We start from the raw sequence: 18,806 nt of genomic DNA, 5'->3' as shown, positions 1-18,806 counted from the left end.
CTCTGGGGAGGTTGTGTGACAAAAATCAAAGTCTTTAATGGCATGTGGCATGTTGCTTCACTCTGAAGGTTGAGATAGTACAAGAAATAAAAATCATTGATATTTTTTTGTCTTTTAAGTTTTTTTTTTACCATCATTTACATGCCCAGATGATGAGACAGACAATTCTGTTTTACTAGGTTAAGTCTTAAAATTATTATTTTTATTTTTTTTAGCGTACAGTCTGACTTCTTTACCAGTGGGTGATGGGGAGGAGCCATATTTTGTCCTCTGAATGTTGCCATTGTTCGTAGTTGCAAGTCAGGTGTTACGGTTTGAGAGTTTTTTCAGGTTTTCACTTTGAGGCTATCCATTATTAAGATTAGGTAGACACAATGACGCTGGGGGTATGTGTTTAACAGGGACGTATTGTACTCATTTCAGATGCTTCAGGATAGATACACGAGCTATCAAGATCATTGTTTTTTATTTACCTGCAACTTAGATCAATTATTTGGCGTCTCTTTGGTAAGTTTAATTTAATAGATGTCATTCAATTCACAGAATCTTAAAAGAGAAACTTTCCTTCAGTGCCTGTTACACATAGCTAAGACTGTTAGCTCAGGTCTATATTTCTGATTCTACAGAATATCTGTATCTTGGTTAAGTGTATGTTGTATTGTTAGGAAGGTGGAAGGAAAAGTACCAATGCATGTTATTGCCATGTAGGATAAGTTTTAATACTTTGATGCAGAATATGTCAAAATGACCATTGAGAGCTAATCTCCAAGTCCCTAACCACTGGAAGGATCAGATGTGCAAGGGTATATTAGTAAAGCTCTAAAGCTATTTGCAGTTGCCTAATTAATAAAGCTAAACTCTTGGTAGTGGTTTCTTCAGTCTTAGGTGTTTATCAAGGAAGTGTAGTTACAGCCATTTTATTTATGAGAAAAATGGAAACAGGGGAAGCTTACAGATACTTGCTATTAGTGCCGAAATTGTCTTGAATGTCAAGTTGGTAGTTTAAACTGTATAGTTACTTGAAGTCAACTTTAAGTTCTATTCATGGAATTCTTTTAAAATCTAGGTACTTTTCCTTGTCTTTTTCTTTATTGAGACTCCTGTCACGACTTGTACTGCTGCATCTTTTTCTGTAGGCAACAACGTCTTGGTATAGAACTCGTGTTTCTAAGTTGTAAACAAGATGATCCAAAATTGGTACAAGTAAAACTCTTTACACAATTATACAGAGTGGGATATACATAAAGTCTAGGTCTCCTTTTGTGCATTTGGAAGTAAAACAACAATTCTTCAAACTAGTCAAGATGCAATCTGTTTTTGAACGTGAAAGCTCTTGTCAACAACAGTGACAGTACTAAGATGCATCATCCAACTGCAAAGTTTTCATATGCTGCTACTTGAAATGTTGAAGTACCTTCCATTTCTTGAGGTCCAAGGTAGTGTTTCTTCTGTAAGACAGAATAAATTAACTTGCTGAATTTCCAGTAGTACCTTGCAGATATTGGCAGGCTTTATGCAGGCTTCTATGTGCCTATGTAGAAGTAGGCAGGTGTGGGATGGCATTCCTCTTGAAGTGCTAGCATCTTATTGTAAGTCACGCTAATGGATATGAACGTGATGCTATGTATTTCAGTTTGCATGTTGCCAGTGATCACTTGGAAAGTAGTGCTATAATTGCTTCTCTGTTTAAACATCTTTATGCAAACTGGAGGTTAGACTACGATGGCCACTCAACATGTGTATTCCAAATTCTGTAGCGGACCTTTTGTGTTGTTCCCCCAAAAGTGAAGACACTTGTTTCAGGCTGAGTGAAAATAGATGTGTGTGTTTTATTTTTAGCTATAAATAAATGTATGTGTATACATGCATATATAAATGTGTGTGCATATGCGTACAATGTGTATATATTAGAACATGCAGCAAAACATGGAAACAGACACTGCTTCACCCAGCTGGGTGTTAATCGTATGTTTTAAATTTGTAGTGAAGTTGGTTATGAGAAACTTTGTGGGGAAACAGTCACGAGGATTTGCGTAACAAATATGACATGGGTGTGTTGGGTATGTTTAAAGCAATCTTTTAACAATTAAAGGAAAGATTCCAACTTTTTTAAGTAAATTATTTCAGAAGAATATTGGTAAATGAAAACCATGTATGTTGGTGGACTCCAGGTGACTTGTAGTAATGTAATTCTGAAAGTGTCATGTCCTAGCTTATGATGGAAAAAGCAGTTTCTAAGCCTGGTTTTCTTAAGACCCATATTTAGGTAGCGTTTGTAATGGCACAGTGCAGAATATTACCATGGAGAGATAAAGTACTCTAGAAGGATACCTTTTATTAATCGTGTTATTTTCTTCTTTGTCCTGAATTAATTTTAATGGTGGCAAATACCAGAGTTCTTCTGTTATCTCCAAGCAGGTGTATTCTACTTCGAATTGTAAAAGCTTCTTGAAGCTGAAGACAGTTGAAAATGACATATTACGTGTATAGAATCTAAAATGAGGATGTATACTATATATAGGAAAATGAATATTATGTAATAGCTGACAAGGTAGTTATGAAGACTGAAAACTGGAATTATGTGAATGCTCTTGAACATGAATTAAGGGAGGGTTTTTTTTTATTACTTCTAAGTAATTCTAGTAATTCAACTTGTGTATTATATGTCGCTTAAATGCAATAACTGTTTAATCAAAAACTTATGTCACTTGAGGCTTCATGAAGGAAACTGACCTAGCTGGTGCTACCTATGTCAGTTTCTGCTGAGATTCTTCTGAAATTTTTTGGCTTCAGTGATATAAAAGTTTCTCAAAAGGCCAGACACCTGTAGTTCTAAATGAAAACATGTATGATGAGACCTGCTGAAATGTGTTGGCTTTCTTTCCTCCTTGCCTTATGATTAAAAAGGGGCTTTTGTTTGATTTTCATAATGTAATGTGTGAATCTCTTAAAAGAACTTAATCTTTTTAAATGTCATTATAATTATGAAAAACAATCTCTTTTGTGGATAGGATTTATTTAATTGCAAGTGTTGCCAATAATGTAATCAGTTATACTGAGCTCTCTATTAATTTCAACTTTCTTAAAGGGTAGTTTAAATTCTTTAGTTATGTTCACTTAGTAAGATATTTTGTTTCTTTTCATTCTAGGCTATTTACTTTCTAGAAGAGAGGGACAAGCAGGATCCCCTGAAAAGCCGTTGTCTGATCTGGGTCGTCTCTCATACTTGGCTTACTGGAAAAGTGTAATTTTAGAATACCTTAACTGCCACCATGAAAAACAAATCAGCATCAAAGGAATGAGTCGAGCTACGGGAATGTGTCCACATGATATTGCCACAACCCTGCAGCAGCATAGCATGATAGATAAAAGAGAAGATAGGTCAGTGAATCTTACACAAATTGTAAAAAATGATGAGACAAAATACTTACTTTGTCTGTGTACAAAACATGTGATATAAAAAATGCCCATGTGAAATTCTGACTTAAAAATGAGTAACAATCTTTCTGAAGAAGTCAGTAAGGCTGGATCATTTTAATGGGGTCCTGCATAAAGACTTTCTGTTCCGTAACCAAATGGTGTTTTTTGGATCCTCTTTCATGTTAATGGTTGTTAGAAGGGTGTTGTGAGCTTGAAACGTTTTCAGTGAAGAATTTAGTTTCATTCAGTATCATAATCTGTAAGTACAATTCCCGACTGTTGTTTTGCAAATATATTGCTTTAAATACCAATGAGGAAAAGATTTGGTTTTGTAGGTTGGTAGCCTCTCTCTACAAAACCCGTTTTTCAGTCATTATTGAATTTCACAAAAGTCATAGGATTGGGTCAGCTCTTCATGAAGTCCTGCCCAAGGTACTGGAAATACAAACTTTTTTTTTTTTAAGAGTTTATATTTAATGCTATGATCAATATTGAAAGTTAATGCACTAAGAAGGTGAGTTCCTATTTTGTAAATGTCATCTTTCTGAATGATCTTGATTGCTGTTTTAAATGCTGCATGATTTTATGTATTGCATTTTTTAATTTTAATTTTTATTTTTTTGTATAAAATGCCTTAAATGATTTTCAGTGGTATTTCTGTTTCTCAAGACCTTAATTCTTTCTAGATAGTCCAATCATGGAAACATAATTAAGTGAAATTGCCTTGCAAACAGTGAGGTGCCAAGAAATAAAATGAAGATCACAGATTAGCTCAGCTTCAGTAACTTTTATGTGCACCAGTACTAGTATTCAAAACTAGTAAGTTTTGAACTGGTAAGAATGCAAGTATTCAAAAAGGAGATTGGCCTACAGGATGGTGTTATGAGAGTGATTTAGAAGTCTGTCATTAGATTAAAACCTTAATTTTCTGGGGTGCTTATTTGTAGGCAATCTGATGGGATTTATTTTACGAGATAAATAAATGTGTATTAATTACTATTGTGAAACTTGTGCCCTTTCACAAATTACTATAGGCTTTGAATACTGACATCCAGTTAGAAATCATGCTTTTTCATCTACAGAATTCAAATTACTTTATAAACACAGTCAGTTAATTTTTTTTTTCCACATGTAGTAAAGCTTAGACAGGGACATGAACTGACCTGGCTAAAGGTATCCAGGTCAGTGGCTAAGCCAGGAAAATAAATCACATCTTGGAAATGCCTGTCCAGACATTTACCTTGGGAGTCAGGTATGGCTCCTTATTATTTCCTACATTTAATTAATTGTTCTTACATTAGTGAGATAGAGGTTTGTCACAGTTCTGCAAAAAAATGTTCATCTGGATTTGATTTTTTTTCAAAGTGTTCTCTTGGTGGAAAGTAATGTAGTCACTTGATGCCTTCAAAATCCGTGCTTAAAAGAAGTTTAAACTTTTATAGTTATTTACTTTATAACAGGATACTTCAGCGGGGTATGTGCTAGCATACTGCTATTATGTTAGTCTTTGTCTACATTTGATATGCTACTTCATAATAATTAGGAAGCTGTTTTCTACTGCATCAGCATAAGACTGAGGTACATTTTTATGTTTTGTTAGAAGACCTGTGTTTATAACTTGTTTTCTTGTCCAGTTAGCTGCCATCTTCAGTTACAGTATTAACAAGTTTCTTATTCTTTGCTTCATGATCCACAGTGTTTTCTGTTTTTATTTGTATGTCATATTAAAATTGGAAACTGCTCTGGCAGAGTGTTAGAGCCTACACTAAACCTACTGCATGTATTTAGACTGGTTTACTGTAACAGCTTAACTTTCTTCCCTAGTGATGTTTAGTGTTGAGTTTTTCTTTCATCAACTGTTGTTTCCTTACTTTTCTTAGAAAACAGTCAGCAGTGTGTGTTATCTGTGTACATTAGCTGCTATTTTTAGTTTGATTCATCTGTTGCTTTACCAGTTTATTTTCACAGGTTATTGTGCAAAAGGATTTAATCTGTAGGAAAACTGTTTTACATGATCACTTTCTAAAATAAAATACTGTTTATTGGATTGTAGATTTGTAATTATTAGAAGGGAAAAGCTGATTTCAAGTCATATGGAGAAACTGAAAGCAAATCCACGTATTAATGAAGTAGATCCTGAAAGTTTGAGATGGACTCCTCTGTTAGTTTCTAATGCTGCAGTTTCTGAAGAAGAGAGAGAAGCAGAAAAGGAGGTAATAGCAGCAACTTTTTTTCTGAATTTCCTTTCTTTTAAATTTCATCATTCCCTAATATTCAACAGTAGGCTACCTTAAATAGAGCAGTTGTAATTTTGACCTCTGCCTAATTATGGAGGATACTGATTATGTTGTAATGCACAGTTTTGGAAACTGCTCAGCCAGACATGGTAACTTTTTTTTTTTGGGGGGGGGATGAATATTAAAACTTAAAAATGTGAATCTCTTGTTGTGGAGACGTATTTATCACTCCTGAGGTAGACGAGGAGCATGTAATCAGATCAAATTTGGTGCAGAGCTCAGGGGCTGCAATGTCAATCGATTCTTTGTGTTATGAACTTGCTCAAAGTGATCCATGTCAGTGGGCATGTAATGTAGTGCTAAAGGACTTAAATCAATTCGCTGCATCATTAATAGTGCTAAATATCCCATGAAATGCAATCTTCTTTGGTTTGTTATCCTAACTGTTGTAAAGGAGCCTACTAGATGATTCAGCTGAAATGTTGTTGCTAGGTTAGCCAGCAGTGCTAATCAGGGTTGACTTATTGTAACTCTTTAGCAGAACGTAAAGGATATGGCTAAGTAAATGCTGTTTCAGTGACCCGTTATTTTAACCTCAACCCTTCAGGCTGAGCGTCTGATGGAGCAAGCTAGCTGCTGGGAAAAGGAAGAGCAAGAAATATTCTCCACAAGAACTAATAGTAGGCAATCACCTGCAAAAGTACAATCTAAAAATAAATATTTGCGATCTCCAGAAAGTGTGGCAGTGGTGGGGGAACGAGGGCAATCCACAGAGCAATCTAAGGAGAGCAGCGAGGAGGATGGCGGGGATGAGAATCAGCAGAGTTCGCCTCCCCGGCTAACAAAGCCACAGTCTCTGGCCATAAAAAGAAAGGTGTGTTATTCAGTGATTTGGTTTTGTCATTTAACTCTGATTTCAATCAAAGCATTATCATCACAATAACAGTCTAGTTTGTTTAGAAGTATTTATTAGACTGTTTTAGTTCTTTTCTCTATCGTTAGAGCACTGAATGCTTCCTGTATTTGTTTTCTTCCCTTCCATTCAACTTCTTATCTTTTTGATTTTTTTCTTTATCTTATAAATCTGTCACATGTAAAAACATGGGTGCCACCAAAGAAATCAGAATTTCGTGTTTATTTTTAAACTAGTGACTGCCATCTGCTGTTGGGCATTGGTATTGATTCACTATTTCAATGGTTTTTCCTTTTTCCCTTTTTCATTTTAAGATGGACTCCAACTTGAGGGGCTTGTATTCTTGTAGTCCATTAATACAGGAAATCTGTAAGGGGAGTACTTTTTTTCCAAACAAAAAGGCAGTTATGTTTTAACCCATATTCTTCTAATCTCAAAGAAATTTAAATGTTATTTTCTGCTTGCTGAAGTGTTTACATAGTCCTGAATTTTGTTGAGATGTTAACTGTTTGAATGGCTTAAATTACTGAAATAAGCACCCAAAAATTTTAAAACACATGATTTAGCACGTGTTTAGGTGTCTTTGGTGAGAATTAGGGAACAGGAGTGTCTCTTTGTTTTTATTTTAAATTAACAGACTTCAAAGAAACTATGAATCTCTGAGAAATATAAATGCATAGCAATAGAAATAAAAAATGTAAGTAACTGTTTTTTTTATAGCAGTTAACTGTGGGATTCTTTAATGTACTGGTAAGACCAATGTAAAGCTTGAGGTGCGTTTCCTTTGCTTTTACTTTTTTTAATATATGTTTTTTATTTATTTATTTACTGTAAAATAGAAAACAAATATAGGAAAAAAATCTGATACTTGTGAATGTTCTTGGATTCTAAATCTACAATGGAAAATCTGGTAAATACAATTTACTTAGTACTGCTATGAATGTCATTTAACAGAAGTAGAATGTAGAAATCACTGTTGTATGAAGAAACTTATAGTCCTCATTTTTCACCTACAGAAGGGTTTGTGTGTATGGATAAATACATATCTGTTTTAACTGTGTATACTTTAGACATTTTTCCCATGGAGCTGATCTACATGTGCATTTGATACCATGTAAGGTATTTTGGCATGAGTAAAATGATTAATGTGAACTCACTTAACATAAATGTATTTACTACTGCACCGAGTCAACTGACAAAACAGGACTGTAGGAAGAGTTATATTTGTGGAATTATTTTTCAGAGACCTTTCCTACTGAAAAAGAAAAGAGGCCGTAAACGCAGAAGGATTAATAGCAGTGTTACAACAGAGACAATTTCTGAAACAACAGAGGTGTTGAATGAGCCATTTGATAACTCAGATGAGGAACGTCCCATGCCACAGCTAGAACCTACCTGTGAGATGGATGGGGAAGATGATGACTTGAAGCCTGTAATTAGAAAAACTTTTGAATATCAGCCTGGGCAGCAGAAACAGGAGGAGGAGGAAGAGCAGAACAAGGAGGAGAAAGACATTCGTTGTTACAGGAGTGATGACAACTGTACAAGTAAGCTGAAAATGTTCTTATCTTAACAAAATTAATTTGTCATATGGGTTTCAAAGGAAATGTTATTCTTGTCATAAATAGGAAAGTTATAAAAAAGTTCTGTTTGGCTATTTTGATCTTATTTTTGATCTCTTTAAAATCTTATTGTAATGATTTTTGATTTTTGCTTAGAGGTGCTACTGGAGCCTTTATTAGAATTTGGTGGTGACTTCATTTTTTTGTTTATTTGTTTTGTTTTGTTTCTGTTGTTTGCTTTTTTTTCTCCTCTATCCCAGAAGTATTAATGCTATAATATTTTTTGTTCAGAAAAAAAGTTTTCCAGTCTGAAACACTGGAGTCCATGCCATGTTGCCAAAAATAACTTCGCTGTCCCTGCAACAGGGCACTTGATACTCCACAGAGCAAGAGTATCTTTGGAATGTTATCTAATCTTGTTTTTGTATCTTGGTAAAAGATACAAGCAAAAAGGAAGATCTAGATTACAGAAATATCTTTCTGTTCAACATTGCTGGTAATTCAATGAAATGTCTGTAGTTTCTGGGGAACAGTATGTCCTCATCTGCATTCAGCACTGTGGTACCTGTTTTTATCCCCTCAAAAGAGATGGTTTTAACTGCTTATTTAGTTTGATTTCAAATATATTTCCTGGCAGAAAAGCTAATGGATGGCTAGTGAAACTACTAATGAGCTATTCTAAATGTATGCTCATACCTTGACCTCCTGGCTGTCAAATTACATTTGTAAGTTTTAATTCCAGAATGAATGACTGGATTCTTAGTGCTACATATTTTCTTTAAGAAGCCAATGGGTACTAATTCCATGTTTTTGTAATTACATGGAAGGTTTAATCTTTGTGATCCTCAGTTTGAGGGGTCATCCACTAATTTCTATTTTAAAACAGCTTTTGTGCAACTAGAACAGCCATGCTTATGAGTGTTGATGCTGTTACAAACCAGTCCGCAGATACATTAGAATATTACTGCTTTTTCATGCTTCTTAGCAGGACTTGATTAAACTAGTAGTAGCAAATTCAGTGTTCTAGCTATGTCCCAGTGACCAGGTTTGTACTTTGCTAATGAAACTGATATTGTGTATTTGTCCATGGACCATGTCATCGCATTAATTGACTGTAGTAGTGTTCTAGCACTACAGTGAGAGGCAGAAATCAGCCAAAGAGTATCACTGAAGCCTTCACACTCCCAAGTGCAGCATGCTGTATCTTGAGAATTCACACCTTTTTCTGGTATATATGTAAGTGGTACATAGGGAGAAAGAATAGAAGAGTGATTGTTTGGAGAGGTTTTTTTAATAGACAGTGGATTAATTTAGTGTTCTGATGTGCTCTGTGTTTAATTTCAATTATCTTTTAGCTTTTGTCATGTGTTATGAGTTGTGCCATGATATGCTGCCCCTGAGAAGATACTTTTGAATGAACCACCTCTTTGCAGTGTTGGCACTAAGGCATGATTAGATGCTTACTCTAGCCTGTCCTCCCCTGTCCTCCAGTATGGTCAAAAAGGTGACTCCAGACTCTCACATTCCTGCTGTCAAAACAAAACAAAAAACAAAAACCCAAAACACATTAGCTTCATGTCTATATAAAGTGACCACAGAGTTCTTATTCTAAAAATAAAGGCTAATAATCACATCCTTGGATGATATGTTTAGTTTAGTTTACATGTGGTGTGATTTAAATCTCTAGGGTTCTTTTAGTGTATAAATGGTGGTTCCAATGGTCACTGTTAAAAGGCCACCAATCAAGAGGCACTTTACATATCTGTGTAAGTGTGTTTGAGCTGTGCTTATTATGTATTTCTTTTGTGGTATAAAATCTGTTTATAACTCTCATTCCAGAGTTTCTTAATGCATTTTGAGTTCATAAATTACTTTGGGTTTATGTTTGAAAGTATTGATTCATTAGTCTGTGCAAGCTAAGATGTTTCTTTTGTCTCTGTTGCCTCCCAAAGATAATACAGACGATGTAGCTGTGTTGGAAGAAAGCACTAAAGACAATCTTGAACCTTTAAAGAGTAAGCAGGGTTGGCCTAAAGGAGTTAAGCGTGGTCCATCTAAATGGAGGCAAAACAAAGAAAGAAAACCTGGCTTTAAGCTTAATTTATACACTCCACCTGAGACTCCTATGGAGCCTGACTATCAGGTGCTGGTAGAGGAGCAGAAGGAAGTAGCTGAAGATAAGCCCTGCCCAGTTCCTGCTGTTACGGAGGAAGAGATTAAAGAGCCTGCTGAAGGATTACCACCAACAGATGATAAGGTAAAAGAGGTAGAGCCTGAATCTCTGCATCCATCCAGTGAACCTTTTGAAAAACAAGAAAATGATACGGTGAAAGCTGGGGAAGAAGAAAGGAATATAGAAGAAAATGGAATCGATTCAAAAGATGAAGAAAAAGACAAGCCAGATGAGGCTTTTCTGCAAAAAGAAGAGTCCGTGCACTTGGATGATCATGAGGAAGAAGAAGAGGATGACGAAGAACCTTCTCACAATGAGGATCATGATGCAGATGATGAGGACGATAGCCACATGGGTTCAGCAGAAGTGGAGAAGGAGGATTTGCCTGGCGAAGCTTTCAAAGAAATGCTGGAAACACAACAGTCTTTTTTAGACGTAAATGTTCAAACTGGTAATTCAAATCAGGAGGACTTAATGAACTGTAGTGTTGACCTTGCAGCTGATGAGTGTGAAAGTGACCAGAAAGAAGTAACTACAGATTCAGATCCAGTGCCGGAATCTGATGATGATCATGCAGATAACAACCAGGACCAAAAAGCTGATGAAGAATTACATTCCGATTTCAAGGGAGAGAGTACTGAGACCATGGAGATAGATTCTGAGACTGTTCAAGCAGTACAGTCTCTAACCCAAGAAGCAAGTGAACATGAAGATACATTTCAGGATTGTGCAGAGACTCAAGAGGCCTGTAGAAGTTTGCAAAACTATGCCCATACCGACCAAAGCCCCCAGATGACCGCGCTGGATGATTGTCAGCAGTCTGACCACAGTAGCCCTGTTTCCTCTGTGCACTCTCATCCCAGCCAGTCAGTTCGTTCTGTTAATAGTCCAAATGTTGCTCCATTAGAGAACAACTACGCTCAGATCAGCCCAGATCAAAGTGCCATTTCTGTGCCATCTCTACAGAACATGGAGACCAGTCCAATGATGGATGTTCCCTCAGTTTCTGATCATTCGCAACAAGTTGTGGATAGTGGGTTTAGTGATTTAGGAAGCATTGAGAGTACAACAGAAAATTATGAAAACCCAAGCAGTTATGATTCTACAATGGGTAGTAGTATCTGCGGAAACAACTCTTCACAAAACAGTTGCTCATACAGTAGCCTTACATCTAGTAACCTAACACAGAGCAGCTGTGCAGTGACACAGCAGATGTCCAACATCAATGGAAGCTGCAGTATGATGCAACAAACAAATATCAGCTCCCCTCCCACTTGTAATGTAAAATCTCCCCAAGGTTGTGTTGTTGAAAGGCCTCCAAGCAGCAACCAACAGTTATCTCAGTGCAGCATGGCCGCTAACTTTACACCACCTATGCAGTTAACTGAAATCCCCGAGACTGGCAATACCAACATTGGCTTATACGAAAGAATGGGTCAGAGTGAATTCGGACCGGGGCATTACTCTCAGCCATCGGCCACCTTCAGCCTTGCCAAACTGCAACAGTTAACTAACACGCTTATGGATCATTCTTTGCCTTACAGCCATTCAGCTGCTGTAACTTCCTATGCAAACAGTGCCTCTTTGTCCACCCCCTTAAGTAATACAGGGCTTGTTCAGCTTTCTCAGTCTCCACATGCTGTTCCTGGAGGACCCCAAGCACAGGCTACCATGACCCCTCCCCCTAACCTTACTCCTCCTCCCATGAATTTGCCACCTCCCCTTTTGCAGCGTAATATGACTTCATCGAATATAGGAATATCCCACACCCAAAGACTGCAGACTCAAATGGCCAGCAAAGGTCATGTTTCTGTAAGAACCAAATCCACACCTCTACCACCTGCTGCAGCAGCTCATCAGCCCCAAATTTACGGGCGTGCTTCACAGACTGTGGCCATGCAAGGGCCCGCGCGGACCTTAACAATGCAACGTGGTATGAACATGAGCGTAAACTTGATGCCAGCCCCAGCTTATAATGTCAATTCAGTGAACATGAATATGAATACCCTTAATGCTATGAATGGTTATAGTATGTCCCAGCCGATGATGAATAGCGGATATCACAGTAATCATGGGTATATGAATCAAACACCCCAGTACCCTATGCAGATGCAGATGGGGATGATGGGAACTCAGCCATATGCACAGCAGCCAATGCAGACAGCACCCCACAGTAACATGATGTACACCCCTCCAGGGCATCATGGCTACATGAATACAGGCATGTCTAAACAGTCTCTTAATGGCTCCTACATGAGAAGGTAGGCCCTTTGGAGAGACAAACTACCAAACTGGCGTATTGGATTGATCTGCACAAATATCTTTTGGAGAGTACGATTTCAAAACCAGCAATTGGTGTGAATGCAAAAACATTTGTTGGCACCATTTAAAAGCTGTATGCAGCAGAAAGCCTTATACAAGTTTTTCTTTTTTTCTTTTTTCTTTTTTTTTTTTTTCCTTTTTTGCTTTAAATTTGTGGGATTTTCCTTTTCTTCTGTTTTCTTTGGGGGGAACTAGGTGGTTTTCCATTTTTTTGTTTATTTCACTGAGCTTGAAGTTTTCTGGAAAGGAAGAACTCTTTCTATGAACTGCAATTACACAGCAGCTGATGGTTCAGAGCCATTTTATGTGCCTGCTCCCATTAAAAATGTGGATAAATAGACTCCAAAACTATCAGACAGTACTGAATCTTGAGCTTTTCTCTCTCCTTTCCCCACATGTAAATGCCTTTTAGCAGTTCTTTTATTGTATTATTTTGTTTCTGAAGGTGACACTTCCGCATGCCGCTAATGTCTTTGTTAGTGACAGTGCATTTTGTAGTACTGTACAAGTGTTGTGCTTAACAGTAAGCCATTTCTTAATTTTTTTGCCTTGATTAGGTTACCCTAGTTTGAGGGTAAAAAAACAGAACTATATTTTTGTTAATTATAAAACTTGTAAAAAATAATAAAAAAAAAAAAAGCTGCAAAAGCTATTCACATTTTGGTTAGTTCAAAGGGTTTTATTGCTGTATGTTTAGTGTAAAGTTGAGACTCTCTTCCATTTTGGTGACCAGTTTCTTTGGGGCTGGGATAGGGAAAAAGGCAGCTTTCTGTTTTATATATACTGTTTTGGGTTTTTGTTGATTGAGACATCTCAGTGTTTATTTGTCAAGTTTTGAAACACTTTCATATATGTCCAAATACTTGGCAGGATTTAAAAAAAAAAAAAAGTAGTGAATTTGGTGTAAAGTTGCTATTTTATGGAAATGCCTCTAACTTTACATTTTCATTCCATCTGTAGATTTTTCTATCTTTATAAAATATTGGAGTTATTTTTTAAGGGAAAAAATAGAGCAGTAGCGTGTGAATAGCTCAAACTAAGCTTACAGATCGCATGTAAAAAGGCAAAAGTTATTTGTGTCTGTTTATATTGCTTCCTTTTTTGTAGCCTTTGTACCTGTACAGAGTGACTGTAAGGGCCGAACAGAAGAGGCTTGATACATGTAAAAATAGGACCCAGTGACACTCTTGTATTTATCTGTTATCTTTTTAGTCAGTCACTTAAAACAAAACAAAACAAAAAGCCCACAATGAAACACCCGAGAAACAAAAATAAAAACTGCAAAAAACATCCCCCCCAGCTGTACATTTTAACATAAAATAAATTATGATGAGCCATTTTTAGCCTCTTGTGTCTTGTCATAGTTTGATGTTGCATGGGAATTACCTCCTGAAACAGTGTTTGTTACAGTGCTTTCACATGCTTGATCTAAAGCCCATTAAAGTTGATGGGGTTTGGATTAGGCTGTTAGAGCCGAAGTGTAGGTTACTCATCATAATTGCATACACCTTGTGAAAATAAAGAGTATCTAAGATTATTTTTTTTAATAATCTTAATAAAATATTGAATAAATATGTATTTAATACATTACAAGGTTGTCAATATTTAATGTATGAAACTTTTTTTCCTATAGAAAGTGTTAATATGTATGTAAAAGGGTATATGACAATGAACATGATGCTTGGACTGTATGTTAATGATAGACCTGATCTCTTCCTTTCACCATTGCTGTGTTACAAGGTGATACAAATCTTCCATAGAACCTTTGCGTTCTGCATGTATACCTATACATACACACACACGTGTGAACACTTAATATGGCAATAGGTCTGTAAAAAGAAGAAGAAAGCTATCTGTACATGGTCTTTTTGAGTGCACCAAGTTTAAATCAGTGTTCGTGAATCTGCATCAGAAAAAAATCTTGTAAGAATTTTTCAAAATGCACCCAAAGTGAATGTTGCCACTGAATTCTCCTCTACCCCACTGACATTGCAGGAAGGTTGCTAACTAAGGTGAAAGAATAGGTCAGTGTAGTTGACAATATCCCATCTCCCACTGTAGAATGTAAAGCAGCTTTATGTATGTGATTCTACATGTTGAAAAGTCAAAGAAAATGTGTATTTTTTTAAACCTTTGAATTGCGTGCTGTTGCCAAACCAATATATTGATGCTACAGATCCAGACTCATTACCTGTTCAATTTAAATGTGATGGGGCAGCAGTCTAATCTAGCAGTGGATCTGAATGGGAGGTGAAGTTTCCACTCAAACAGTAATTCAGAATAACTTTCTTTAAAAGGATTTTAGAAAGCACAATATAATGAATATTTTTGTTCATGTACTTACACTGTCACATTTGCTTTATGAAGCCAGAGAGTATTCATGGTACTTAGATGATCTGTGTGCCTTCAGAAATTCACTGTCACATTTTATTATGCTTAGTGAAAGGAAAGATGAACCCAACAGTTAATGTGTAGCCTTTGAGTGTGTATAACTAGGACCTTGCATCTTGGTTGAATAACTTCAAATCAAAATAGGAACATGTCTTATGGTTTTTTATTTTCATGTTTTTAGAGTGAATATAGAAGACACCTGGGTTTTTATCTAATGCTGTTCAGTTTCAGGTTCCCAAGTCTGTAATAAACAGTCAAATCAGATTTTGCCATTTCAGTATGTAGCAACCTGAAACAGAGCATCCTGACTCTGGCATATTGCTAATATTCTGTATTGCAATACATGGATTAAAACTTGGGTGGAGAATGATGTACTGTGTGTTGCACAACAGGCAAGTTTCCAACATGACTTTTTATTTGAGAATGGAATTCCTTTCAGCAGGACAAATGGCTCTTCTAAATCTTTCCCCATAGTGACTGTTCAAGCTGTGAATTGCATTACTGCACTGCAATTTCTGCTTTATAAGAAGGTTTTCTCACCCTTGACAGATCTTGGTCTTGTATTGTCTGCCCATTGCAGTGTCAGTCTCAATTGTGTGCTCTAGCACCATCCCAGCTGAGAATTAGCTCACTCTTTTCGTGTCTCAAAAGGATTCTTCACCAAGTTGTAAAAAATGATTCTTATGAAATGCAGAATGTTTCCTTGCCCATGCACTCATAGTCCTTACATAAAGACAAGACAGTTTGACAAGTAGAATGCTTAACACCGCTGATGACTTGTAAGAAGGAAACCAACTTGCCTCATTCTGCACGTACATTGCTTGCAGACCTGGCTTTTATGTTTGTGCTGCTAATGCTTGTTATTCTAGATCATGTTAGGTGAGGTTGACCAGTGATTTGCTGTAGCTGTACTGCAAAAGTTGCCTACTTTGTGGAATCCACGTGTTCCAGAACTCTGCTTTTTCTAATTTAGCCTAATTGATTCTGGGACACTCAAAAGATAAGGAAAAGAAGCTGGGAAATAAATACAAAGTATGTTTGCTTCAGAATTGCCTAATTGGCATAGGTGTACCAGCAGAATGCTTCAGGCACGACCTGGTTCTAAGAACTGTCTTTGGAGCAGAACCTTCTTCATCTATTCCTGAAAGCTGCACTCTAGCCCTCTTGCAAAGACAGGATGGTAAGTGTTGTGGTGTTCTGGCTATCAGTTCTCAGCAGTGTCCAAAATATGACCAATTTTTCACTAATTGTGTTAGAAGATGGACAAGTGAAAGCAGAAACAGAGGACTTCTAAAGGTATGAAACTTTAACATTAGTCTACTGTGTTTCAGTTGTTTGTTTTTTGGGGGATGCTTAATATGTCCATAGTAGATGGAAACAAACACTAATATACAGTGTGGTAAAAAGTATGGACCTGGTAGATGTATCTGTAGTGCTTAGGATTGTCCTATTACAGTCTGTTCTGTAGAGGCTGAGACATCTAGGAGCAAGTAAACGAACCAAGATAGTAAAGACCTATGGCTTTTCTTTCTTTTCCCGTTACTGAGCATAGTTCTCTGTATTAAAACTATGTGTTTCCAGGGTTGTTTATGGCCTACGTGGAGATATAGGTCAAATCTTTTGTAATGAAGCCCTGGGGCATGTATCAATCAAAAGCTGTTGCTTTGTGGTGTGGGGAGGGAATTCGTGAGAATATGTAAGGTGGGTGACAATTTTGGCTTCATCATGACTTAAGTTGAGTCATTTAAACTCAGGGTATTTTTTCCTCAATCTACTTTATGTGATGAAATGAGCTTAATGAAATGCAATTTGAACACAAAGCAGTGGTGTGCCCTTGCATTGAAGAAAGCTAATGCTACCCTGGTCTTCATTAGGCAAAGTATTGCCAGTGGGTCATGGCAGGTGATCCTTTCCCTCTGCTCAGCACTGGTGAGGCCAGACCTGGAGTACTGTGTTTAGTTCTAGGATCCCCAGTACAAGAGGGACTTGGACATACCGGAAAGAGTCCCATGGAGGGCCATCAAGATGATAGAGGGACTGCAGCACTTCTATGAGGAAAGACTGAGAGAGCTGGGGCTCTTCAGCCAGCAGAAGAGAAGGTTCCAGGGGATCTTCTCTGTCTGTAAATACCTGAAGGGAGGATGCGGACAGGACTGGGCCAGGCTCTTTTCAGTGTTGCCCAGTGCTGGGACAAGAGGCAGTGTGTACAAACTGGAGCACAGGAGGTTCCCTGTGAACGTCAGGAAGCAATTCTGTGCTGTTTGGGTGTGACTGAGCGCTGGTACAGGTTGTGCAGAGAGGTTGTGAAGTTTCCTTCTTGGAGGTTTTCAGAAACTGCCTGGATGTGGTCCTGGTTACCCATGTCTAGGTATCCACCTGCTTGAGCATGGGGTTGGACCAGACGACCTCCAGAAGTCCCTTGCAACCTTGACCAATTTTGGTTCAGTGAGATCCTGCTTAAGGACTTCAAGTAGTATGTGCAGAAGCAATGAAATGCAGTGTGTTACAGATATACTTATTTTTGTTTAGTCCTATTTTTCATGTCCATGCTGGAATGACAGCTCCTAATTTCTGAGTAGCTTGGAATCCTGTACTTTGGAAATTGTAGGTAAGTTTTTTTGGTTGCTATGTCAGTGTTGCCTTTTGCCAGTTGCCTAATCTGCTGTGCAGGGCAAAACGAGTGGGAGCTACTTAAGAGTTTGTAGTATTTTACTTCGTATCAGTAGCTGGGAGGCTGCTGTTTGAAGGATCTGTCAGTGTCCACCTAAAGCAGCAGAGCCCCAGGAAATACGTATTTTTCTCATGTATTTTGAGAAGTCTGTAAAAGAAACACCCATCTTCAGGCCCCATAAAACCTCGTTCACATACAATTATGAATGTAGATCAGCTACAGATCCAGTTACAGCAGTCATCAAGCTGTCTTGCAGTGTAGAAGAATGAATAACTTACAACTTGACTGAGGGAAATTAAAGCAGATATTTTTTGTATTTTAGTAGGTCATGTGACAGAATTCCTGTCTGTAAAGCTAATGCTAAGAAATAGACTGCTTCCTTAGATGTGAAAGCGTTCAGCTTTCTCCATCAGGGTAAATGAAAGACCAGGGCCATGTCTGAAATGCACGTGTCAGACATAAGGCTGGGAGAGTTGTTGGATGTCTGCGTTGTGAATTTAGTTGCAGTAGACAGTGAGGTGCTCTGAAAAGGTGCATTTGAAGGTCTTTTCAGGTAGATGGAAAAAGTTGAGGGAACCCTTCCAAGGATTTCTGGACTAAAACCTGCATGTTGACTGCTTGGTTATTTTTGTACTGAGAAGTGGCTTCTACTGAGTTGCCTTAGATTTCTGGTTTAATAATTCATGTGAAAAGACACTGACTTTGTTGGAAGGCCCTGAGTCTGTGTATTCCAGTCATGAGTGTTTTTCATATCATCACTTTAATATTTTTTAACAGTAGTCTAATTGTATTTATTGTCTTCTGCTGTGTCTGAGAATTTGTGGGTAAGGTATTTATTACACACAAATACAAGTGAGAAATTAAAAGCGTTGCATTATGCATGTCTACAGCCTTGGCTGCTGTGTCACTGCTGGACATAATGAATAAAGGCCTTCGTGCTGGAGTTTGCTAAGCTGGTAAAGAACTATTAACATCTGCAAAGAAGGATTTCAAGTTCTGTTTTGTTCTGTTTGATTTGTTGATTAATACTGAACTCAGCGGCACAATTCTGCCCCACCTGTGTGTTTAGTTTTCTTTTTTTAAAAAGAATCCAAGACTCCTACAGTCCATGCTGCAC

The 18,806-nt window shown here is 37.3% G+C and overlaps 1 protein-coding gene across 8 annotated transcripts in view; it reads left to right on the top strand.

The window, feature by feature from the left end:
* KAT6B (lysine acetyltransferase 6B) overlaps window positions 1–13,970 on the top strand; it is a 112,915-nt gene extending 98,945 nt beyond the window's left edge. For all 8 annotated transcript variants that reach the window (XM_084525553.1, XM_084525552.1, XM_084525557.1 and 5 more), the window contains 5 exons: window positions 3,150–3,381; window positions 5,474–5,633; window positions 6,265–6,531; window positions 7,814–8,117; window positions 10,085–13,970. In XM_084525553.1, the coding sequence (XP_084381679.1) occupies window positions 3,150–3,381; window positions 5,474–5,633; window positions 6,265–6,531; window positions 7,814–8,117; window positions 10,085–12,570 (3,449 nt within the window). In that variant the 3' untranslated portion in view covers window positions 12,571–13,970. The remainder of the gene's footprint in view (window positions 1–3,149; window positions 3,382–5,473; window positions 5,634–6,264; window positions 6,532–7,813; window positions 8,118–10,084) is intronic.
* Window positions 13,971–18,806: the final 4,836 nt, after the last annotated feature.

The sequence above is a fragment of the Aythya ferina genome (genome assembly GCF_964211825.1).
Source record: "Aythya ferina genome assembly, chromosome: 7".
NCBI lineage: Eukaryota > Metazoa > Chordata > Aves > Anseriformes > Anatidae > Aythya > Aythya ferina.
Note: the sequence above shows the minus strand (reverse complement) of the source record. Positions and strands in the feature narration are given on the sequence as shown.